General features: G+C 40.4%; 1 protein-coding gene across 2 annotated transcripts in view; it reads left to right on the forward strand.

The window, feature by feature from the left end:
• Positions 1–27,449, forward strand: part of itfg1 (integrin alpha FG-GAP repeat containing 1) — a 156,532-nt gene that overhangs the window by 76,124 nt on the left and 52,959 nt on the right. For both annotated transcript variants that reach the window (XM_071489191.1, XM_071489190.1), the window contains exon 10: positions 2,830–2,981. In XM_071489191.1, the coding sequence (XP_071345292.1) occupies positions 2,830–2,981 (152 nt within the window). The remainder of the gene's footprint in view (positions 1–2,829; positions 2,982–27,449) is intronic.

Raw genomic sequence — 27,449 nt, forward strand, 5'->3', positions numbered from 1 at the left:
AGTGATCTACACTGGTGATTTAGTTTAGTTTTGAGTCTCAACATATATTTTTGGCTGGGCCACAACAGCGGGGCCCTATAATGGTGATCGTCCATGACTGAGTGACTGAGTGACTGAGTGAATGATCATAATTAAGTGATCCTAGATGTCTCCACCATTGATCAGTCAAATGCCATGTGACTTATTTTGAGTTTCCCCATAGGTTGTTGCTCTTTCAAACTGAATTAGCACAGTTTCTATTAGGGGGATATTTACAGCCTGCAGTGCTGCCAACTTCCTTTTTTTCAAACAAGGCTAGGTATAAACCTAGTATATGGCTGGACAGTGTATGGGTACCAACTATGGGCTTAGGAATACTCCTCTTGTTATAGGCATTCGCCATGCTGCCCTGGTTTCCTGGCTGCTCGTGAGCTACAGGTAGAAGTGCCAGGTGCCATGTTTTATGTGTAGAAATAAGGAACACTTATCTGATAGATAACCATGGGTGTTTCTAAAATTACTCCCAATTTACTATATAGCGCGCCATATTTTTACTGTCTGCCATTTTATTTGACTGTCCCAGTTTTAACTGTGACATATTCCCACATTATAATGCCTCAAATAATTCTCCCCATGGAACATAAAAGTGGTTTCCATGGCAGGGACACATGCTGAAAATCCCACAAGGCAGTATGTTGCATTTTATATATGCAAATATTACTGATATGCCTTTCGACATCTGTCAGTGATGTAACTGTATGATAATTAATTGTCTGAAATCCCAGTTTAATTCTCACTATGGAGTTAACAACTGAGTGTTTATTATCTGGCTGTTGATGAATGACTGAACAAGGCATTGATTTCAGACACAACCCAACACTGTCTGGTTTTGAATTTACATTCCACATGTGCCTGGGTTATTATTAGATTCTATTAGACTAATGAAGACTAAGTATCTGGTTCATATGGTCCACCAGCCAGATACTGTACTGAGTGGTGATACATGCTACTCAGGAGTTAGTGTTAGGGTTTGATTTAGGGATGATAATGGTTTCTCTCTCCTTGTTACACCTCCCTCTCTTGTATTATATGTAATTCACAGGAGTCCTGGCTAACAGTTCATTGAAATGACACTAATGAAAGCAGGGTGAGCAGCATGCCTGTCACTGGTTGGAACTCTATTAAAATGAGTTCACTGGGAATATATGGGCAGTTCTAATAAATCTTTCTTCTGTAAAATGAAAAGTAATAGCTCGTATTTTTCAGCTACAGTCACCAGAGTTTGGTGCAATCAGAGGAAGACAGAGTGCGAGAGAAAGGTATTTTTGACGATGGAGAGTCAAGGCTTCGACCAGTGCTGGAGTATTTGAGAGATGAATCAGCTGCTAAGTGAAATATTATTCATATTAAGTGAGGTGATAATGGTCTGAGTGAGCTTCTTCAAAACACTGTCTCCAGCACACAGTTTGTTTTAATGTTGTTTTCTATGTGGACCTCTTTAGTTTGACTGTTTCCCACCAGTCAGTAAACATCAGTCAGTAAAAACAGTAAACCAAGACAACCTTGAGGGCCCTATTACCTCAACATTTGAATCATCAAGATGGGGGAAAGAAGCCTTATTTGTGTTTGGTTAACAGAGTGGGAGAGCTTCTTCCCCACTTGTTTTTGATGTGGAAAGAGAATGGCATTAAAGACAAGACTGCAGTGCTTGCAAAGAAACTGGTTTCTTTGATTGTCTTTTGTTTACTTCTGATTAGTTGAGTCATGTTTTGGTTATTTATGTCTCTCTCTGTTCAGCTTTGATTTGAGACAGTACTCCACACCAAGGAGAGGAGTTGCTAAATTGAGAATTTGCAAGTAAATCCCAGCAATTAGTTTGATTTAAATTTTACTTCTCAGGCAAATGCCTTTCTAAAAGTAATTGTGAAAAGTGTTGGTGTCTCAGTTTGCTGTCAGGGTGCTGTAGGTGAGTTCAAAGACTTCAAGTAAGTTTAGGATTGATATTGACTTCAGTGTTAAAAGTTTTGAATTAGCAGCATGAGACCATCAGGGAGCAGCATTAAATGCACTGAAAGTGGTCGGCTGGTGCTCCTGTCGGTCCCCGCACCGTCGCTCTCAGTCCAACAAGATGACATGAAAACATTTTAGTCTGACATCTCGGACAGTGTTCCATTATGTCGGTAGACTGTACATACTATACATGTGAGTAGGTGTATGCACACCACAGCAAGATAAAAAGTTCCTCTTACTTCAATAACATGTTGGTTTGAGCCTCATTCTGACTGCATTGTTGCCTGCATGTCATCATCCGAGCACTCTTCCCTGCCTTGCCTTTTTTATTGAACAATGAGCTAGTAGTTGTGTCTAAACTTTGTGAATAAGTCAAGTAGCACTTCAAAATTCCAGATGTGCAGCAAAGACATGCATTACTGTGTCAGTGTGAAAACAACATTGAAGCCAACAGTATGATCAAGAACAAACACCAGATCTCAACAACAGTTTGTTGGCCTTCACTTCAAATTGACGTAGTTATCTTATAATCTACTGAAATAAAGGTAATTTAATTAATTAAGTGACTTTTTCTTTAAACTAATGAAGTGATAAACTTTATTTTCACCTTGTCCCTTTTCAGGATATTGATGACAATTTGTGTGAACAACAAAATTCTGACAATTTAGATTTAAGGCTAGAATGAAACTAAATGACTTTTTGACACTTTAATTTTAATGATATCCACTCTTTCTCCTTCATCCTTTCTTCTGTTTTCTCCTATTTTCATTGTCATTGTGTCCAGTGTTGTGCTGGTTAATTCTGATTGTTGTGTAATTTATTTTTGGGATGTTGTTGCAGTGGGTATCGGTACTGTCAGATTTCCAGCGGAGGGACACAGTTTGGAGCTTTGTGCCAGGGACACCCAGCCAACCCCTGGCCCTGCACCTTGGGGACTACAACCTGGATGGCTTCCCTGATGCCCTTGTGGTCCTCCGCAACACCAGTGGCAGGTAGGGGAAAAAATACACACACTCTCCCTTGAGCTCCACTTTGTGCTTTGTCACAGGAGTCTTCAAATGGGGTCATGTTTGTTGGTGTGGTGTGTTGAAGAAAAACTACATCTGTAAGGGCGCTTGTTATTATCATAATCATTTTGGACCATACACACATAAGTGTTAGTGTTCCTGTAAGACCCTTACTTAAGATAATGTCTACTAAATGAATGAGATGAAGTTAAACTAATCCTTACTTGGCAGGGGTTCCCCTGGAATCCAGTCAAGTAGGTCTCTGAACCCCACTCCAACTAATCATTTCAGTACCTCACTTCATGAGCCACCGCTGCTGAGGCACACAGTGTCAGCATGTGCAGGCCCTGCAAATGTAGCACACAGTCACATACAAACAGGATTTGCATTGTTGTTACTCTGGTTTCAGGGAACTGATAATCATAGATTTCATGCAAATCCATATTCTCTCAATTCTCACAAACACTTGCTTCACTCTGTAACCTACATTTGAGTTTTTCATGTAACATTGCACATTTTGATGGGATTATACTAACTATAGTATTCCAGCGGAACACAAAATTGAATTGATTGGAACCTAATAACTCAAGATGCATACTTAAATGGCTTATGCAAATCTGTTTAGCTTTCAACACTAGAAATGTTTTTTTTTTTTCAAAGATGGCACATGGAGGACGGATTTACTCATTAAATTACTGTGAAATTACTGTACTTGTAATGATACGTTCTCATGCTGGGAAAAAAAATGCCTCCGTTATAAACAGTTGCCCCATTGATATGGTATGTTTCTCAGTTGTCAAGCTAAACTAAAAGCAGTTGACTCTGACTGTGCAGTAATAAAACAAAGCAGTGCAAGGATAATGAAATATAAAGATTAAAAAAAATACACCTTATTTGTGCTACACACATTAATGCTAATTCACACGGACAGAAAATCATTTGATTTATATCGTGTGGTTTAAAATGGACATGCAGTCTTAACCTGTTTTAGTTCATAACCCTTGAAGTACAACTCTCACCAACAGAGGAGCAGTACATTCTCTAGTTTTCAAAAGTAGATTAATTATATCTTCTCATTAATAAATCATAAGATATTAGCTGAAGCATAAATTAGACATAAATTAATGTGATTGCTGACAGTTTAACATTCATGACACTGTCCTTAACTGCAGAATATTCGGTTTTAAAATGATTTACACTGAGCAATAGGAATCTGTGACATTGTGCTATAATAAAGACGAGATTACCATCCGGTTTGTGAGAGCACTGACCGGGAGGGAAGACAGCTAAGGTGAGTGTGTTCTTCAGTTTACAGACATGACAACTGATAAGCCAGCCCTTTAAAAATCATTACAGCATGTGCCAGGACATAAGCACCGTGGACACCAAGATGTATGTGTGTCTGCGTTTGTGTGTGTGTATGTTGGAGGACCTGCATGGATTATCTGGCCCCAGAGATAAAGATAAGATATCTGAAAGGGTCAGGGCTGTGACTGTCTATGCATACTGATTTATCTATCCATGTGTGTGTGTCTGCGTCTTTCTTAGAGGGTTTGAGTGCTTGTTTCGTCAGAAATAGTAAGTGTTGATGAAGAGCTTCAAAAGAGACACACACACATATACATCTGAACCACACTTTATTGTACAGGCTCTATAATCACCAGTAAGTCCTTTCGGGCTTAACTCTTTGTGGTCACCCTCATCTAGAAATGACTTCTGTCTCACCCGTTCTAATCACATGAGCTATAGCTTCTCTCTTTATTCCCTCCCTTTCCTCCGCTTGCTTCTCATTTTAAGCCTGAGCATTGTAATCCTGTACTCAGCCATGGACATTATCGCAGAACTCCTTCCCAATACAAGCTGACCCCAGCAGTAACATTTTAAGTCACATCATCAGCATGTATAGGAAAGAGGAGGATGGAGGGAGGAGGAATGAAGAGATGAAATGAGGTCAGGGTGATGAGAAACAGGAATAGTTTAAAGGTCAGAGAAGTCTCCTTAGATGCCTTCTGTTTTCAAACCCTGAGCCAGGAAAACCAGGCCTCTTAACTACCACTGATGCGCACCAGAGAAACAAACGTAACCTGCAAACAGTATCAGTGGTTGGACTTAGGAGCTTCTTTGGTGTGTACGTAGAGGGCTCCCACCAAATCAATGCATAAAGTCATGGTAATTCTGATATGTATTGCTTCTTTCTAGTAAAGACGCAAGGTTTCAGAGGTCATGTTTGAGTGATGAGATATGCTTGTTTTTGTTTTTGTTAAGATTTAATGAAATGTCTCCTGTCGACTCGCCTGCTTTGGATTCAGTAGCGTTCTGCAGTCCGTCCTGCACTGGGCTTAGCTTTGTCTTTGATTTCCTTCTAACCACATGCTCTCTGCTTACCAAATATTTGTGCAGCCCACAGCTGGTTTACTCTAACTCCCTCTCCATCCCTCTCCTTCCTCCTCTCTCCTCCCTCTCCATCTCCTCTCCTTCGTCCTTCCAGATGGTTATTTATAGCTCCTTTTAAGATAGAAGTCCTGCTAGTCTGTGTCACTCCTCCTCCCAGCAAAACAAATGCCTTTTTAAGTATTCAAAATAGGACGAGGGAAGGAGACAGGGTGTGAGATGAGAGTAATCGGGTGGAATTAATGGAACAATGAACAGATGGGTGGGTGGGGGGGGCTGAAGGAATAAATAGAGAGTTGGGAGGTCATTTAAAGCTGGGAAGGGAGAGGTCTAGGAAAAAAAACACCAGAATTTGTAAATGCCACCACCCTGCTGCAGCTCTCTCCTCATGAACACATGCATGTGCTTTGTACACACACATAACACAAGCAACACAGGCGCAGCCATGAGCCTTTGGCTATGGTTAGCATAAGTCTGCACTATTAGCAGCATTCAACATGGCCACTCATCGCCTGCTTTCATGGTAAATCTACCGACACGACCAACCACTACAACATGTGGGATGTTACAGGAAAATGAAGTTAGCAGTCTGTTAACTGTCCAGGAGGAGTACAACAAGTTCTCTCCATCTCTGGAAACACTTCACAGATATTGACATGTTTCCATCTGAAGGGACGTGTGCACATTTGCATTTTGAGAACAGCCAATAAGAACGCTCACTCTCTCTGAAAAGACCTGTGATTGGCCAAAGTCTCCTGTCACAGGCTAGTTTATTGAAAGTCTGAAAACAGAGCCAAGAGGAGGTGCAGAGGTCTAGTTTGCTCTCAGACTACTTGCATTACAATATGCTTAAAGGTGATCATGGAATTTTGACCCATTGACGCCCACCCCAGCTCTAAGAACACATGAAGTTATTTTTAGACACAGCAGAAGGAAATATTTGTCTTTTAATTGCACAACTTGTTTTTCTACTTACTGTACAAGACCTTAAAACTACTAGAAGGCCATATATGCACTGTGCTGCCTAAGCTGTGACCATATAGTATAAACAGCAGCTTCAGAAGGTATTCAGAGACCTTCAGTTTTTTGCACATTTTATTATGTTATAAATTTAATTTCAAATCATTTAGTCATTTACAGAGCAGCGCAAGGGTATAAAACTGTTTCTAAAGCTTCAAGTGTTCAGGAACACAGTGGTCTTAATAATTGTGTGGTGAAAGAGGTATGCAACCACCAGGTCTCTTCCTAGAGTTGGCTGTGCAGCTGGGAAAGAGGGACCTTGGTCAGAGAGGTGGCCAGGAACCCAACAGTCATCCTAGCAGAGTTTCAGACGTCCTCTGCAGAGAGGAGAGAACCCGCAGGATCGACCATCTCAGCAGCAATCCATCAATCAGTCCTTTCTGGCATGGACTTTGTGAAACAGCATTTAAAGGACTCAGATCTGGATGTAAAAGGTTCTCTGGTTGAATGAGACAGAAATTGAAGTCTCCAAACACTGTCTGACAAACACCAGGCACTGCTAATGCCATCCATGCAATGGTGGCAGCTTTATGGGGGGTGAGGGGACATTTCAGCTCAGGGGAAACTGGTCACAATTGAGTGAATGAAGAATGCAGCCAAATACAGAGAAGTCATTAAAAAAAAAAAAAAAACACCTGCTTCAGAGTGCACTCGACCTTAGACTGGGGTGATGGTTCACCTTTCAGCATGACAGTGACTTGATGCACACAGCCCAGACAACGCTGGAGTGTCTCTGACAAGTCTCTGACTGTCTCCCAGCCAAAGCCCAGTCTTAAACCCCATCATTTCAGGGGCCAACATAAATAAAAGATAAAGACATTTAGTGCGTCCAGTAGATGCTGGAGGAACCCAGCAGTCCTGTTCATCGCTCTTCAGTTGCATGTTACTTTGCAGTGTTCTCCATCTTGGAAAGTTGCTTTTGTCGTTTTTGGCACATAAACTATCACTTTTCTTAGCATCTTCGTGTTCTTCACTTTCAGTTGATTATACTTTAAATTTCTGTAAGTGGTGCATGAAAAAATTGCCGTTGTTGTGTTTTTCACATCTCGTGTTGTTTAAGTGTAACTATATTGTAGGCAGACTCACTGTAGGATGTTGACAGTAAGAAACAGGCAGAATCAATACAGGCATTTATTTTATCTGAACTTATGGATTAACTCATCGACTTGAAACTACAAAGCTGTTACACTGTTATAGTCACACACAGGTCTACTTAATAGTCACATTAGGGGGACAGAACATCCATTTATGACTGTTTGGAAACACAGTCATTAGGAAATGCAGGACAGATGCAGGGCGTGTGTGTGTGTGTGTGTGTGTGTGTGTGTGTGTGTGTGTGTGTGTGTGCGTGCGTGCGTGCCTTGTGTCCATGTGTATTTATGTTATCATATTTGTGTAGTGTGTAATTTCCATCGGCACCTTCTGAAACTACACACCTCAGGGTCCACATTATATCCAGGTCACAGGACAGACGGCGCCTCCAGACTCTCTCTCTGTCTCTCTCCTGCTCTGTCTCACACACACACTTCACATGCTCACACATTGTTAAATCACAACAAAGAATACAAGGCTGTTGCTCCCTGCTGGAACGAGCTCCTATAGGTTTTTCCATGTTTGCAGAAAAACAATCATTTGGGATCTTGGGGGGGCGAGAGGCAACAGTGAAAGTAACTTTCCGCAGGAAGCCTGATGATAAGGTTTTGTTCTTTCAGGTGCAGGTGACACAGCATGGCATGGCACTGCGTAGCATTTACCACGTATGCACCAGATTCTTCACTCTCTCCAGGCAAATCAGAGACTACACAGATGTCTGACTATTCATGTGCTTCTTTGATAAACATTTGATATGAAGAAAGCGACTGAATTCTCCTTCCCTGAAAGGCTGTGTTTATGCCCCATTTACATTTACATTTATACCGTATAGTATCATAGTTGGTTTCTACAAAATGATCTACAAATGATCTACAAAACATTTGGCAACAGTACAATTATAATAATATACAATTATCCCCAACTATTCAATTAACTAGAATTATGCAGCAGTGGCATCAGGCATCACAGTTGCCATTCATGCCATGTATTCAATTATTGATACAGCTAGCTGAGGAAATAATACATTTACATCACAATTGTCATTACAATTCAAATTAAATGAATAATGGAGTTTAGCTGTGTTACTGCAGTGCTGGATTACAGAAAAACATTTGTGTTTAGAGAGACATAGACCATGAATCACCTGTCTGATGTCTGCATCATCCAATTCCACTGGATGATGAGAAGCAGCCCACACGGAAAGGACATTCAAATAATAATAATAATAATAATAATAATGATAATAACAATAGAACAAGGCGGAACTTAAGCCCACATTAATGTTAGGTTTAACAATGGATGCGCATGTGTACAGCTGTAGTACCAGTACAAGGTTTGGGTGAATTCCCCCGACACAAAGAGCAAGTAGCAGCAATACCTCATTAACAAAGTAATCAACCTGGCGTTTACTGTGACAATCCCATCATAGAATACAGAGATGGTTTCATTTGGAATTTAATGTTTTATTCTATCCAAAAAATAAATTCATATAAAACCATAAACATTATGGATAAAGCATCTTACAACATGCAGCACGCACAAACACAGAACAGACAACAACCCAAAACAAAGCAAAAGGTGAATAACACTACATGCTTCACAGCTGTGTGTAACAACCTTCATCTGTAACTGACAAAGTTTGAACCTAATCAGTACCAATTATAACATACACATCCCTCCATAAGGATGGAAAAACAAAAGAAAAATAAATTATAATGTAAATTCAGAAGGCTGACAAATGCCTCAGAACTCTGTCCCTCCATGAATATTTTTCAGGAAAATCAAAAGCCTCTTAAAGACCACAAACCAGTTTCACAGTTTTTACCTTGAATCAGATACATTTTGGACATACTTAAAGAGGCCTTTGTGGACAAATAGAAACATGGTAGTACAGCACATTATACCTTAAGCTGTAGTAGCCACAACTAAATAAATATATGTTGCTGCAGAGCACAGTTTCTCACAGACAAACAGCAACATGTAAAGTGAAGCCAGATGCAACCAAACCTACTTCTCTTCTTTTCTCTGCTGCCCTCTGAAGCTATAATAATATTTTTTTTTCATTTTGAAGTACCATCATCAGCATTCATGCTGACCATAAGAGGCTTTGAGAAGTGTCAGATGACATATGAAGTACGGTTGTAATAAGGGAGTATTTACCACCTGCTGCTACATTGCTGTGTAGATACATACAATACTTTCTAAGAACATCAACTAAGGGTCATGCTGACATTGCTTGTATGTATGTATGTGTGTGTGTGTGTGTGTGTGTGTGGTATAGGATTGTATGTGTTAGCCATCAGCCTTATAGAATGGGATTATCCTCAGCAGTAATCATGTTTTCTCCCGCTTCACTATATCACATCCATACACTGATTAAAAGGCGCATAGGTCAGCTTTAATGTGTGATCTGCCTCAAGCAACTTGCATATAATTACATGTGTGCATGTGTCTAATCACACATCAGCATGTGTTTTCTCAAGCGATTGAAAACAACAGCCAGATCACCTTCCAGGCAGCCTCCCTCAGCCAGATCAGCACTCTTCCAGATCTGAGGCTCATGGAAAGCCAAAGCTGTCATCATTCTCAGTGACCTTTAACCTCAGCAGATGACCACAGGTCAGATGAGACCAACAGATTACAATGAGCCATGGCTACATCATTGCCCACTCAGGCAAATACACACAAAAATGATGGTTTAACACCCTTCATCTCAGATTGCACACAGACTGAGACCACTGTTCATTTCTGAGGAAATCTGCAGCATATAAACACTCACATGAAGAAAGATGACTCACTGTCACTAAGAGACAATGAGACTAATTCTTCATCCGACATACAAAAGGATGTTTTCCTTAATTATATGTTCAAATTGAATATTTTTCACTCCCTGCAAGGTGGATTTGCTGTTTTTGCCTCAGGGCTTCACCTTGGAAGCTGTTTGCCACCAGCATGTAGCAGCCAGCTTCCAAGCAATACTTCAGCCTTGCCTATCCTGTCACTCCCAACATGTGAAACCTTCAAACTAGCAATTTTCAAAGTGTACGAATCAGTGAGCACCAACATGGCATGGCAATGACAAGCTCCTGCCCTTCTTCAGAGACATTGCAGTTACATCCCAGCGGCTGGAACTGACTCATTTTGAAGCATCTAGAAATTAGTGTGTGTTGTTGCCTCCTTATCAAGCGACTGAGATGTTGAAATATTTAGAGGGCTCTGTCTAAATCAATGTAATTTCATTGTGTATCTAAGGCAGCAACCGGTGACATGGTAGCTGAAATAGATATTTGTCATCTGCATGTTTCATTTTGGAAAGAATAATTCATTCATTTAATGCTTGTCTTACTTTTCTCCAAGGGCTGAATAATTAAAAGTAATTAATAATGTATAACGTACTGTAGTGAAGGGCTTCTTTTTCTCAGTATTTTGCAGCTTTAATATTGCCGGATGCCAAGATGAGGAATATAATTCTTTGGGTTTCGAGAAAGTTGGGTATTTGTGATATATTTGGATTATCCCTCAGTTTACTGTAGGCAGTCATGTGGTTTCACCTGAACCACTGACTAAATATGTAATTCAGTGATGCAAATCACAGTGTGTTTATATGCTACATTCTAGTGGTTTATTAGGGTGGAACCAATGCTTATGTATCCACATACTCATAACAGGTGAGTAAATTCCCCAACTGGCTGCAGTGTGTTAGATATGGATTCAAGGCAAAATGCATCACTGATACACTCAGCATTTTACTGAGTGTACTGGGTGCATCAAGTTTCACTCAATACATTTCAAAGTCTTGCTCATAGACTCAGATGGAATTGTTTTCACCAGCCAGTATTTTCTCCAATCAAATCAAAACTTAAAATAAAAATAAGATTCTAGTGAATAATCCTGATCAAACATATACATGGACTGTTTGGACTAGTATAAATTAGTGACGGTCAGATATGTTCTAAGAGAAATATTACAGTACATTTTTGTTAGACAGGCTGAATCTCCTGACGTCTGTCTCTGGCTTTGTGAAGCTTCCTCACTTCTGTTCTGGTTTTAACAATAGGTGGCACAAAGCATAGCCTTCATTTTTTTCCCACCTTCTCAAATACTATTAGAATACACCAAGGTGCAGCTACGGACAACAGAATAAAAATAATACGGTCTCTGTTTCTTTATAGATTCAAGTATATTTGTTTGTGCGCTGTGCTCTTACCAGAGATGCAAAAATAATTGACAACAACACATGCTCACCAACAGAAAATCCCATTTTTGTGCAATTTGTGTATGTAACAATATGTGTTTTGTAATATGCTTTTGCAGAAGGCATCCGTCTATGAGGTATTTTGTACCCGACCACCCACACTGTGTGTGTAGGTGGAGAGATCCACAGGTATCCTCATGTTGTGTTTGCTTGTGTCAGTTGTTAAAGGGCATTCATATGTGTGCAGGTGTGGAGATCTTCACTTTAGTCAACTCCCCCACTGTGCTAAGCTGTTGCACTTGTAAAAGTGCTGAACTCTCCTCTGATGTGTGTGAATTGTTTTTGTTAGGTGTGTGTATTAAAGTGTGATAAAGAGTGTGGTATGAGCAGCAGTTAACAGCACTATCTGCCTCCCGCGGCTATTTTAGCTCTGATCAGCTGATGTCAGAGGAAAATACTGATCAGACCTTTAAATTGGCCTCTAGGCTTTTAGACACACATATGGAAGACAGGTCATGACTGTTGTTGAAGACAACTGCAGTAAGAAAAAAAAAGAGTTTCTGGTTTGAGCAAAACTGTAAAGTGTGAGGCTACTGGTTGAGAGATTTCTGTCTCTTGTGGATTTCTCTCTGCACCATCTGTACAAAATCAGGAGTCTTGGAGAGCAGGAAGCTCTTGCTGTTTAATACAACTTCTTTATGGCAGATGTCTGGATAAATGATCATTTTGTGCTGGTGCATGGTATATCTGGTATGCTCAAAATGATTTCTCTGATATATTCATGAGAATTTCCAAGTAACACAATGGATCCAACAGTGTAATATGCTTCAGCAAAATCTCTTTGTTTAAAGGTTCCTATGATGAATTCCCATTTAACTTAGAATGTGGCAGAAAGTCTTGTAACCTAGAATTTCAGCAAAATACTGACCATCTGCCTGCTCTCTCATTGTGTGGATACAGAGAACAATCAGCTGGTGTACGTTCCCTTGTTCTCGCTCTTTCTCTCTCCCTCATTTTGTACATCAAAGCCAGAGTGTTTCCCTGAATACCACCAGAGATGCTCTCTCCATGGAAACACACAACTGCCTCCGTTCAGCATAAAGATAATAGCCCCTTCTTTGCTCACCCATTTACTTTGAAAATTAATTAAATCTTCCTTGTTAAGGTTTTAGGGCTCTCTGAGGGATTGGGCACGAGACGGACCGTGCATGTTCAGTATATGTGTGCCAGAGATATAGAGGGGAGGAAAAGTGTTGGTGTTGCCAAGGTTATGTGAAATATTGTAATGTCTGGAAAATGCTGCAGGGAGACGGGGAGGAGAGCTCCCTAAATGCATGAAAACCTCACCTCTGAGGTTCCACTCAGTTGTAATCTGACTGTAGTGAATTTGTGCAGAGGAGCAAGTCATCATACAACATCAGAAGCCACTTATTCAATCTTAGTCTGCAGTCACAATCCCTTAAAAGTCAGAAAAACCCCCATATATTAGTATAATAGGTCTTTGTTGCTTTTTTTTTCTCACATAATTGCTTTCTTTCTTCCTTGCTCTCATTTTTTTGAGAGTGTGGCAAAACAATAGTGAATATGTGAAAAGGTTCTGGGTTATTTGAATTTCCTAAAACAATTAGATTTCTCAAGGGCACAGCTTAACTGCACTACTTTTGCTCCTGCAAAAACTTTGTACTGTGCTATGCAGTTTGCAATTTTTTCTCATTCCCCATCGTTTTATTGTAGGAGTAGTAATCCTGAAAACAACCACTCAAGAATTGGTGAAATTACAGTCAGATACAAAGTGGACCTATAAGTAAACACAGAGATCTATATGATGTAATTTCACTCAGCTCCTCTCCTAAATAAGCCTTAATAACAACTGTTGAAACTTGGTATTGTAATGAAAAATGAAGCATAACTTTGCAAATACATTCCTGTTGCACTCAGAGATGGATTTAGCTGCAGAGTCTAAGTGAAATGTGTCAGTGTTTGCAGGACAGCTGCCATGTTTTTGTTTGTTTTTTGTTTGTCAGCAGGAAGCAAATCAATTTTTTTGTAGGAGGCAGTATGACAAGGCTTTTGTGAGCCAGCCAATCACAGAGAAGATGAGAAACCTGGTCTCAGTTTCTAACAGTGAAACAAATGTGATGATCTACATTCTCTGGAGCAGCAGTAGCAGTGGTAGTTGTAGTTGTTTTGGCTCATAAAGAGTCAGAGTGGAAGCACTTTAGCTGAATTATGGGGCGCTAAGTCTTCCAAGGCTGTAGCACTGATGAAGCGCCACATGCAGCTACCGCAACTAATCATTAGGTAAACAAAGCACACATCTTGATTTCCATATCCGTACAAAATATGATCTTGGCAGTGCCTTTATTCCAAGAAACATTTTTTTTTAAATGAGCAGCACGATGTGAATGTGTTCTCACAGAACTTCCTGTTTCCCAGCCTTATTAAATTTAGTCAGTGATGTAATGATGTAGATGGAGAACAGAGCTCCTACAGCATCTAAGAGCCCTCCGCTGTGCTGACAATGATAGAAGCGATGTTTCCTTGAAGAAAACAGTGCTGCACAGATGTCGTCAGACTACTGGACTATTTTTATATACTATGAATGTCTGACAGTGCATCCAGCAGCCCAGCCACTCTCTTTACTCAGGTACGCTTCAATTTCACAGGAAGACACGCACACACACACACACACACACACACACACACACACACTCTCTCTCTCCATTCATCCGGTGCCCTCAGGGAGACAGAGAGTCCTGCTGCCTGTGAGTGTTTGATGTTGCAGTGGTCCACCCCGGCTTCATAAGAGCCCCCTATCGCAGGAGAAATGGTCTAAATGTCACACTTCACCCTCCACTGGGCTGCTCTGCGTGTCTGTGTGTGTATGCAAGAGTGTACATGCAACATGTAGCCACGCATGTAGTAGTGTGTGGTGAGAGGGAGCTATTTCTGGAATTCAAAAGAGGTCACAGATGGAGACGGCTGAACATAAGTGATTTCTGTTGTATCTCATACCGATACATGACAGCACATCACGATGAGCTATACCCTGCTTACTACTGATTACTAGTGATTGTAGACACCACTGATTGGAACCATTAACGTCCATCAAGATGCACTTTCAGATCACACAAGTGTCTTTGGCGAGGAGCGTTGTGACTCAACAACAAGACAGGAAAAGCCTTTGGGAGATGTGGCACTCCCCCAAATACAGCACATACACACATTTAAGTGTAGAAGTCTTCAGGCTGTAGGTCAGTGACTGTCTGACGGTAACAGCATAATGTAGTTAACCTCTTCTTGAGGTTGTTGCCCAGCAAAATCACAACAAATATCTCTGTCCTCATCTCCTCTGTCTGTCTTACTACATGCAGTAACCATGCATTTTATAGGACGAGAAAGATTTAGTCAGAAATGTTTTTCTGTCTCTGTCTTTCTGTCTCACCCTTACTCTTCTGCTTCTGTCACTCCTCTATGGTCTTTATTTTCCCCCACTTATTAAACTACTCAGACACTGCTGGGTAGTAGGACCAGGACAGCCTTATACAGGACTATCAGTCAGGTTTAGCTATGATGACGCTTTGATTTACTGTTGTATTCAGATTTGGCTAAGACTGAAGAATTTGGGCAAAAAATTTTGGTTTCAAATATAAATTGCGATAATAAATTTATAAACTACTCTCCGGGCTTCAGTTAATCTACAAACTAACATCTACAAAACATCTAACAAACAGATCACACAGTTCACATGAAGACAATCAAATGAAAAGAGTAGTTGTCTTGCACAGTTGACACTGGTCCTCCCAAGTTTCTTAATCAAACCAGAAAAGTCAACTTCTATAATAATTCATGTAAAGATGCACAAATTTAGCTCATATTTAATGACATATTGTTGATATACGTCTCAGTATTTTTCTCTAATAGTTGTGATGACATTTAAAGGTCCCGTTATTTTTACTATAATGGAATGGAAAACAGTCAGTGATGATAAACACTATAATTCACAGTATTATGTTTATATTTCATATCAAAGACGCCACATGCAGTACTGCAACTTTCACCAGCAACAAAAGATGAAATACAAAAATAAAATTAATAAATAAATGTGATTATGATGGCAATGAGTCATAATCTACACAGTCCTACTGATGACCACCAGTAATGCTGTGGACAGCTCCACATTCCAGCTTGCTTTATCTTTACAGGCTGTTAGGAAGTGGTGCTTCACAGTCTTGAATCCCCAGGGTCTGGGGTCAGAGCTTTTAGCAGGATAGGCTTAAAACTAAATGACTGACTCAACATTTTTTTGGACCTCTTATTTCTTTTTGTCAAAATAGTCACATGTTCATAGATACAGTACAGGCATAAATATCACAGGGGGCAGTTTATAGGTTTGTTTGTTTGTTGTCCACGTGGGAGACTGTGATTATCTTTTCGAGTAAGATGTTTCTAAAGGAAATTGTATATCTAAACGTTTTTCATTTTATTTCATTTTTTATGTTTAGCCAATATTCAGATCGACTTTTCAACAGCACCATTTTTCACACTGTGACTGACATCTGTGCTTTTTGAACACTTTTTGCAATCAATCTACCCTCAGTAACCCATACTGACAAAGTGAAGACATGTTTTGTTTTTTTTTTTGCAAATTTATGAAAAATCTAAATAAAAGCCCAACTCGTGAATGTTAATTAGCTACAGATGAATACATTTGCCTGCAGAAGCTGAATCTTCAGCCGTCAACATGGTTTAAATGTTCACCACTTACACATGTCTGTTTTTGTGTGCTGTAGATTTGTCCACAACACAAACTATACTGAAGAGTGCAATGGCAACTCTTCAGTGCACGAGTACACATCACTGGTTGCAAACAGTTTGCACATAGCCACTCAAAAAGAAGCCACAGAAATTGTTGCAGAAATCACACAATATGTTATAAGTTGTACATAATGATGGCAAACACAATTATTAGCATTCATTCATGATATCACCATGAATCTTTATTGCACTATCACAGGGCTTGACTTTGCCTTTTCTGAGCATTTGTTAGTAAAACTTTGTGACTTCTAGTTATTGGGCTCAACATCCTCTAATAAAAACTAGTCATAAACAATTGGACACTTGTACTTTTAAATCTGTCTTTGCACTGCACTTTATGAGTGGTGGTTTGCATCAATAATTAGGATCAAAAGGACAGTGAACTACATAAAAATTCCTAATTAGTATCTTTGTAATGGACTTCAAATTGGTAGCAGTTAACTTGACAGTACTGTAACGTTGACCTCTGTGGTAAACTCAGATTTAATGTGATAAACGCAAGAGTTGAAGTCATGACAACACCTAATTCTGTTTCCAATCACATATAGCAACAATTGATGTTCTTGGTTATGTAAAGCTCGCTGCTCTTCACCTTGTTGATGCCCTGATGACTTCCATCACATTAAGTTTTAGTGTTGCTGTGAGAGTAAATGTGTGTGTGTGTCTCCATCTATCAGTATGCACCCCAACCAGGCAGCCTCCAAGAGCTTAGCAGTCTGTTGCTAGGCAATGCTGTTAAAAATCCATTCCTCTCTGTATGTTAGCTCTGTATGGTTGCTCTGTGTGTCTCCCACTTTTGATACTTATACCAGAGAGGAAACTGGAGTAGCGCGAGACATTTGCCTTGTTAGTCCTGCCCAATGTTTTCCTTCCAAAGTGCACCTTTCTCGTGGGAGGCTGGTTTGGCTTCAGATGACTTCCTAAACAAAAAATTATGTGGCTTTCTAGGGAGCTGCTCAGTATTAGCATAATGAAAGAGGGTGTTTGCCATTTGATGATTAGTTTTAAAGATTGTCATTATGCCACATTCTAGTGTGCAGCACTGCAGTGCTAGTACAGCAAAATCTGTGGAGGTGTGTATTTGTGCTTCATTAAACAGAAAGTTCATCTGCTTCTTTGAAGTCATAATCTTTAATGTGTTCATATAAATACATCTCTAGTTTGCAACCCTCTGTCATGTGTTGACATATATATTTATGCCAGTAATAATTCAGCCTATATCTAGGCGATGTAATGCGTGTAAGCATCAACTGCTCTGAGTATGCAGTGTTTGAAACGTAGAATTTGGAATAAATCCCCTGCTGTACATCGCATAAACTCATTTAACTTTTCACATTTGTTTGAAATGCATCTGACTATATTAGTTTAGGTTCTATCCATAGACTGTAAATAAAGATGGATATCCTCCGTCACCCATATCACCCATAGGTTTCTGAAGAGCTGCTTAGCAGTCACCTTCTTGCCAGTGCCTGAATCTGCCTAACTCCCGAAAAAAATGGGCAAATAGGTGATTTGTGTGTGGAGCTGAGACCTTGGTGTATGCTGGTTTGTGGCAAGCACACCCTCAATTATTCAGAACTTTATGCCTTAATGACATTTTAACTGGTGACTCATATAAAAACTCACCCTTGAACAGTTGTCATAAAGGGGAAATTAGCTACAGAGACTGAAATTGTTTTGTACCAGGCTGTTTCTGCTCTCAAACTGGGCATTTTAACATGGGTGTCTATGGGGATTGACTCACTTTTGGAGCTTCCAGGGGTCATTTGAAGAACTGCAGGTTTTAGCACTTCCATGGTTTTTTTTTTGTTTTTTTTTTTAATTCCCATGTACAGTTGAGTGTAGCAAAGTGTTTACATGCTGTCTGTTACTGAATCAGAAACTCAGCCAGTCATTTTGGAAGTTTATTCCAGTGAATACATCACCAAAGCCAGTGTTAAGGCCACTGGGGGAGCAGTATTGTGGTGACAGATGGGGACTTCAAGTCCAGTACCCAGATTCACATCCAGGCTTTACCACAGATCTATCTCACACTCCCACCAACCATCTCAATTACTCAACTACTCAGTGTTATTCAAGTCATTATTGTTTCCCAGCTGTGTTTACTGGCAAGCTAACAACACTGGTCTAAGCTTCAGATGAACTGCATTACATGTGGAATTGAAAATAGTAGCAATAATTAACAGGAGAGTGATGGAAAGGGAATGGATGTCGTGTTTCTTGCTTTATGTGTTATGAATTTATTTTCTAGTGAACATCTTGTTTTACTTCGTTATAAAACAAATTCATTTGTAAGTTACTGTTGTGTGATCTTGTGAATAAAAAGACACACAAGGACAGACTAAAAAGAAAGTGGACTTTGTGACACACCAAAGTGTGGGACAAATAAGCAGCCAGGGACAGACAGGGAGATTGAAAGAGTGAGGGACGGCAGGCGGACTGTGTAGATGAATAACACTACCAAAGAATGTACTTTGACTTTGATTGTGTGTCACCGTGAGTCATCGCCTGCGTTCATCACCACAGTGGCTGCAGAATGAGAAACCACAGCACCTCACGGTCTTGACAACATATCACTGTCTCACTGTCACTTTATTTTTGTGGACCTGCCCACCCCTTCCCTTGCCTTACCTTTTGTCATTGTCTCTTTCTCTCTCCGTCACTCTGTCTCTCTTGCTCACTGTCTGTCAATAGTTTGGTGATTAGTTACACTGTCAGTCAAACATTTTTCAACAGCACCATTTTTCTAGTTTTTATTGAAATCGAGGCAGTTCAAGTCCTGTCCTTAAATGGCACAAAGGTGAACCTCCCAAGGTTAAAAAAATAAAAAATAAATTTTGCATCACAAAAAATTATCATCATTTCCGGTGAGTGCACAATGGCAGTCTTTGATCTGGGACAACACTACCCTGTTGAAATTCAGGCACTACCTCAGTGATTATACTTTGTACTCAGTGTACCTGTGAGAGTACTGACTGAAGTATTCAAGTTGAGACACAGCAACTGTCTACCCCTGATAAGACTATTTGTGTAACCTTTATGTTTACTTCCTGTCTTTGTCTAGTTTTCCCTCCATCGTGATTGTCTGCCCTGCCCTAATGTCTTGTTACCTGCTCCCCTTGTGTATATTTAAGTCTCTCGTCTTCCCCTCTGTCGTTATCAGTTTGTCTGTTGTGTTCCAGCATGGATTACCTGTTCAGTTTGAGTCCTAGTGCTTCTGTTAGGTTTCTCTTGTGATTCCTTGTGTCTCTGTTAGTTTCCCCTTATTTTTCTGAGTTTTTGCCTTAGTTTGTGGTCCATGGTTCCCCTTCTGCCTGAGATCAGATTTTAGTTTCACCTTCAAAGTAAGACCCTTGTGTTTTCTTTATCAAATAAATCTTTGAACAGCACCAACATTGCTGTGGTGTCTGCATTTGTGTCCAGAAGTCTTAAACCATGACACAAACGTTCCATCTGCACTAAGGCAGTGTGGGAAGAAACTGTGGTACAACCCCCTCTGATGCTTTATTAAGACAATACTGTGCTACAGGAAGTAGTATTGTATTCTGCTATCAGAATGGTGAGACAGCTTTGTGGGGACCAAAATGCTGGTGCTACATAAACACATTACCAGATACAGCATTTGCTTGCAAACTCCTATACCTCTAGAATTAATTTGAAACATTGTAATTAATACAGAACTGCACCTTCAGTGTGACATCTTACTGCAAAAAACTAAATGAGGGACTAAAGTGGAAGAAATCAAAAGTGGCACTGCAGCATGCATCTTCTTTCTTTACTCAAAACTGCTTCTCTGCACAAAAATGGCAAGTTTACTAACTCCCTGGGAAAAAAAACACCTGAACATTTTCTCTGCAAGAATTGCACTTCTTTTCAATGACTGGTGTGGGCTTCCTTTGTGTTGCAAGTCTTCTCAAACTGAGGATGCAGCTGTGAGACAGCCACTCTTAGCTCATCTTTAGTGTCCACTTTTGATCTGTATTTTTTTCTTGATTGAGGCAATCGCAGAAAAATGTTGCACAGCTAGGATGTGTCAAAAGGAAGGAGTGTGGCAAGTACTCTCCAGCCTAGCTGTGGGTAGTCCTTTTCCACTGGCATCCAAAATGCAGTCAATGTCCTGGCCTTAAACTGCATCCTCAATGGTGAATCAGAGGTGACATCAATGAACTGTTTCTCTTCTGCAGTGCTGAAGTCAGCAGCTGGTGCTGCACTGAAGGGGTCTGGGGTCCATTTATATTGTGCAGAATCTGGGACTGCACTGGGAAATCCCTCTGGAAATGTTTTTGTAAGGCAGAGATATGAGTTTTCATACATGGTATCACTGTGTTCTGGAGCTTGTTGACCTTGATGAATGATTTCTGGCTCTGAAATTAGCCTTTGTTCCCCTCTCTCACTGGCTGCTCCCACACCTTCAGTGTCCTTGTGAATGATGTGATTTTATCTGCCAGCTGTGGAAGGTGTGTTGATGCCCTGCATCTGCACATTCAGTTCATTGAGTTTCTGAAATATGTCACTGAGGTTTGCAGGTTTCATGAGAAAGTTGTTAATGGTGAACTTTTTGGTTCATTTCCGTCTTCTTCCAAGAAGATTCTGATCTCATCCCACAGTTCAACCCCCTGACTAAAACCCTCCCATGGGATAGGCATAGGGACCCGCTTTGAAACAAAACAGCTGTGTGATTGGATCGCATTTCCTAGCACAGTGCATAAAAAAATGTGGGCTTTGATGAGTCTTTTTTGATATAGTTTACTGTGTCAATGATGTCTGGTATTACATCATTCAGCTCAGGACTCAGCTGTTTAGATGCTAGCGCCTCTCAGTGTCATGCAATCATCATGCAATGTGTCCACTGCATATTGGGGGAAATGATTGATTCACGCTTGCAGCCCTGCTTGTTTCCCAGCCACTGCCTGACCCAACTGTGCAGATCCTCACACAGTCCCCCAATTTCAGATCAGCCTCTTTCAAGGAAGTGTCAATGATTTGCTATGAACAGTTCGTCTGCAGTGGCTGTTGGTTACACATTTGCAGAAAAACAAATCTTAAAATTGTCTGACTCAGTGAATTTGATGTATCTTATCAATAAACAGTCCTTGTTACTGTCAGTCGCTTCATCCATTTGCCGAGCAAAACGGTTCCATTAAGCTGCTCCTCTTTATCCTTTGACATGTCATAAATACACCTTGCGTTAGTATTGTTTGACACAGGGATAGCCCTTAGGTTGTTGGCTGTTGTTTCACTGGCAATAACATCCAGCTCGCCTGACCCGCTCACAAGTGGACAGCTCAAAGTACAGGTGTAAACACACCCAAGATGCATTTTAGATACAATCACTCAGCCCACATTCAGAGGTGGTTCGGGCCACATTCTTTTAGCAGTGTGAACACAAACTCATCTTGGCCAGTGAAGGGCTGACGTCCCACCACAGTTTCATAATGAACCAAAAATATTTTACTGTTTCAAATTGATGTCTGTTGTTAGCCTTATGTTAGTCTTATTATTGACCATGTTTGTCTAAGGCCACTTCATGGTTTCCACTGTGTCCACATATCTGCTAGGGTCCACATGGGTCTGTGTAACGTAAATTTTGTCTGCGTTGACCGTTCGCACTGCACAACGTGCTCCAGGCAAGTAAGTTTATGTATGTTCTGTTTGTTTCCCATCTTTGGTCCTGTTTTTATTAAGCGGTTACACACTGTTACCAGACAGCACAAAAAGGACAGGTGCTGCATACCACACTTCTGTCACCAAGCTAAACCTCATTAACATTTCCACCAAGTCAACCGCTTCCCCCTCTATACTGTAAATACCTCATCACCTTCAGCAGACAAGAGCCCAATACACACCAAGCATTCCAGGGCGTCTGTTATCAGGATGGGGTCTTTATGAACCTGCAACCTGCATCTCACAAATTCCTTTGAAAGTAATAGGAAGTAATATGTGAGTCTGTGAAAGCACCTGACAAAGAGGTAAAGTATTTATGGGTGACAAACTCTCCCAGGGTAGAAAGATGTCCTTTTTTGGACATCATTGCCTTTCCATTTCCAACTTAATAAAAATAAAATGCCTTAAAAAAAAACCCTAACCTGACAGCATTTTGCTCCACGTCCTCTCCATCAGTCTGGCGTCTCCACTGCAGCCTCCACGCTGCATCTCCACACAGACCGACATGACCATCTACACTCTGCAAACATGCTAGTAAACATCCTTTGCTAATGCCACAGCTGGAGCCAGAATTAATTTAGCTTGATCCAAGATTTCCAGATTCCTTCAGCTCGTATGAGCTGCTCCCAGGTGACAGACTGCTCTGCTGTACATTTTCATATCATTCAATACATCCCTTACAATATCAACTTGGTTTTCCATTCATCACCGTTGCTTGTTGTTGTTGGTGGTGGTGTTGGATAATTGTTACTTTGTAGTAGTAGCAATAAAAGTGTACATGTCAGTTCAGTATTTCTCTGTTTTTCTGAAGCATACGTCCAGAGGTTTCTTATTCCTCCATTATTTTTTTAAGTTTTAACTAGGCAAAAATGAAGTCGCTCTAATAAGTTCATAATTAAGAGAATTAAATAAAAAGTGCATGACTACAGGCAGACTAGCTCTAAAGATATCCTCCCTCACAGAGGGTTTGAGAAGTGGAGGATAGCAGAGAGCTTTAAGAGAGGGATGGAGGGTAATTTTATAAAAGATAGAAGAGAGCAGTTTGCTGCTGTGTTGCCATCATAAAAACTGAAAAGAGCATCATCAAATGCACCCACACCTCACTTTGTGAAAATAACACACAACTTGAGGGCATTTTAACAGGGTCCTGGGTGTTTTGATTGGCAAGCAAAAAGATGAAAATCTGGAACAAAGGTGGATGGATGGGTGGATGAATGGTGGAGGAGGGGGGTTGTAGATGAGAGGATAAGAGGAAAAGAGAAATAAAAGGAAAAGAAGGACATCAAAAAAGGAGATGGCCAGGTTAGACTAGGCTCTCGGCTAGAGGGAGATGAATAGACAGATGCAGGGATGAGTGGATGGATGGATGAGGGAATGGTGAAAGGTGGACAGGTAACAGTGGCCTCTCGAAGTGTTTTAGGTGGGGGGGGGAAGAAGGGTCATCGGTGTGATCAGCCTGCTCAGCCTCCTGCCAGCTGACTGCCCCTCTGGGGGCCAATTAGAGGGGAGGTGGATGGAGCTGGAAACACTGGAAGCCTCCCCACAGGCACACACACACACACACACACACACACACACACGACATTGGTGCAGACATAGGCTAAAAGTGCACTAGAGGCCATAGTAATGGTTTGAGTTCATATTTCATCATTTCCTCTCACATTTTAGTGAGACCAGATCAGTTTGTCTCCATCATAATATTAATCCTGTATCGGATTATTAGTGCTGTGGCTGCAGAGATGGCAGTGACTGTTGACAGGTGTGTGTAATTGTTCTGTTGGTGAAATTTGGCACAGACATTCATGGTGTTTAATGACTTTGGTGAACCCATGACATGTCCTCCATTGCCGCCCTGAGTGCAGTGTCTCAATGACTATGTACTTACATAGGAAGCACATTAGGAATTGATGGCCTGTATGAAGACAAGGAATAATTACACCAATCAAAAGCTGTTTCAGTCTTTATATGGGCATCTGACTATTGTTAAAGACAGACTTCAGAAATTGTGAACCTTTCTTTAACCCCTTTAATTGCTGACAAACTTGACAGTTGAGCAGCAGGCTCTCCATGGCGTTCTTTTATTTTGTTAGTTAGGTTTAACTTGAAGCAGATTCTCAGTGATCACTACAGTCTAAACAATGATCAGAGTCATTAATGTGTCAGCGTGACAGTGAATCCTGATGCATATTCACAACCTGCTGGTAACACCTTTATTTGGCTGGAAGTGTGACATTTTGTAAATGGTCCACATGTCATGTTTTAGATGGTAATAATGCTTTGATGTAGTTATGTGTGTGTGTAAATTTGTCTATAACATATCAATAAGTTTGCAGTTAAATCTGCAGGAGTCAACACAAAGCCAAGAGGTTTTTTGTTGTCTCTGTAGCTCTGTGTGTGTTTGTAACTGCGTGTGTGCGTGTGTATGACTGTAAGTTCATCTCCACCATCAGCACCCCTGCAGTGCTGGAGAGAGCTTCTTTTGATGTACAAAAATCTCAGAAAGGAAACACACACATTATCCTGCTTAAAGTTCAGCCTGAAACTTTGAAATGGCTATATTTCTTTTCACACATGGAGAGACACACACACACACACACACACACACACACACACACACACACACACACACACACACTTTCCCTGAGAAATTGTGACAAATCCCTGGAGTTAGAGGCCTGATTATCTGCCGTTGAGCCGACCGATAGGCGCTGCAGTGGCAGGTCCTTTGTGACAACTGGCCACATTCTATGGGTGCTGTGCTGTTACCTTCATGCCTAATGAGGAGGGAGCAAGGGTCTAGTGCAAACCCAGTATTGACGGATTACAAAGAATGACCTTTAACCAAATCTCCACCTTATATATGTAGCTAAAGTCAGTTAAACCGGTACAAGCCCCAGCTCCATTCTTCACCTCCTCCCGAGACTACTCACAGATGCAGACATCCTGAAACATGAGCACGTCTACATAGAAAAACGTCATCTCAACTGACACCGTTTTAATTGGTGTGCCTGAAGCATTATATGACCACTTTAGCAATTAATTAAATTCCTGCACTTTGCTGCAGTGTTTTAAATACAGATGTTGTCATTATTGACAGCTGAATCACCCACTGAATGAGCGTTTATGCATTTTAGCTGCCTGTACAATAACCACATTATTGCGGGGAGCACTTACTCCTCATGTTGCAAGGCCAGCTGTTGATTCCAGCTAATTGTCAGACCAAATGTGAAAGCATTTGAAATGTTGCGACAAAATGAAAAAGTGAACTTGTTTGCCTCAGGGGTGGTCACTCAGTGAATCGGTTTCTCCCAGAAAGAAAAGAAAAAAAGATGTAAAGTTTGGTTATTAACTTGATCTTTTTGTCGCCATTGATTGTGCTGCCTAAATAATAATACTGTAATACACCGACTAACGCCCAGACTACTCACCTTATATACTGTATTTCATTATTTGAATTCCCAGTGATGTTTATACTGTATGTATTTAAAAACATATATTATTTATGTAATATTTATATATATATATAAAAAATTATATTTTAAATTATATATTTTAAAAGTTTCTTGTCCAACACTCCTAATGTCGTGCCTCATAAACATGTTCTTGATGAAAACCTAGTGCTTGCTATGTCTTGTGTACTTTTTATTATCTATTAGCTACTTCAGGACAAAATTACAACGATAAAATATAATAACAACAAAGCTAATTAACTTGCACTCTGTTACTGTTTGTTCACATTGCCACCATTTTCCCTAAAACCAGGCTGAGAGCTTTGGAGAGGCTTAAAAAGCACATTTCAAGTACCAATCTGACCACTTGGATTTATTGGTTGTGTAAAACAGCATTTATTACCCTGGTATCAGCCTTACTCTGTGCACTCACAGCCCGTGTTTTATATTGTGCATACTGTGTGCGTCTGTGTGCAAGTGGAGATATTGATGTTTTGATATTGGTGATGAGACTTGTCATTATTGTCTTCTCCAAATTTTCTGCTTTCACGCTGATTTTTTTTCTGTGTCTAGTTTTGTGGAAGAGGAAATAATAAGATTAGCTCTGTCACATTGTATGGTTGGGACATTAAAAAAATGGATCCGTCTCTCTGTCTCTATCTTGCTGTTTACCATACGTCAGTTTAAATCCTCCACAAGCAAAGTCGACACAGTTTGTGAAAAGATGACAGCATCATATCAATGACAGTAATCAATCAATCCACATTTTATGAAGGAGCCCTTTCTACGCATTTTGATGTGTTTCTTTTTGTGCCTAAAGTCTCTCCTTTTCTATCCCAGTGACAGGTGAGTATTCTGCCACAAGGAAGGCAGATTTAATGTTTCTCCAACACTGCCTCACACAGTCTTTCAAGTTTTTAAAGCAGACTAGCTGGCAGATGTCCCATCAGACTCATACCTCGTGGTGTTCCTTCACCTCCACTCCCAAGACACTTGCACTGGCATAGTTTGAGTGTGGGGAGGGGTGTTGGGGATGAGTAATCTAAAATCCTGAGAAAGAGAGGACTTTCACGATTATTTTATTTTTAGTCCAGCTCTTGTGGATTTTTTTTTTTTTTCAGGTCACCACTCCCACAGAGATCTAAGAACAGGTACAGAGAGCCAACAGAGCCAAGACAGAAAGACACATAGATAAAGAGGGGGATTCAGTCTCCGCACAGATTCAAAGGGAGATGGTGACAAAGAGTGAGCACACAAAGCAGAGGCAGAGAGGAAGAGGAAAAAAGAGTCCAATTGTGTTTGGGTTTTATTTCATCTCGAGTAAATCACTCACCACTTGGCTATAAAAAGAAGCCACAGGGTGTGGTTACACAAAAATGAACACCTACAAATGTCTCATCACCTTGTATGTACAAAAATGCACATAAAAAAATGATTTGACCTGTTGATAGACAAAAGTAATTTTTTTAATGTTTCTTATTGCTAATGTGCAAGTTGTTGTGTTTTGCTGTGTGTGCAGCAAGGAATACTTTTCACATATGTGGAACAGAGCACGAGAGCAGTGCCTGTGGATGTTCTACTATCACAGGAGCTTCCAGGGGTTCCGGCCTGAGGCAGCTCTCATCAAGAAAAAATACGCTCGAAAATTTAATATGTAGCAGAATTTGAATTTGTGTTGAAAACAAAGTCTCTGAGGCCAAAAGGTACTAGATGCCAAAAGGTAAAGGGGGCTTCATCAAGATTCTTGAATAATAGTTTGACAATTGGAGTTGGAGCCACGTTAGATTACATTATAAGTAAGTATGAGTTGTGGAGAGACTGAGT

This window comes from Trachinotus anak, unplaced genomic scaffold (assembly GCF_046630095.1).
Source record: "Trachinotus anak isolate AG129_WGS33_773 ecotype Australia unplaced genomic scaffold, CSIRO_AGI_Tana_v1 ptg000011l, whole genome shotgun sequence".
NCBI classification, from domain to species: domain Eukaryota; kingdom Metazoa; phylum Chordata; class Actinopteri; order Carangiformes; family Carangidae; genus Trachinotus; species Trachinotus anak.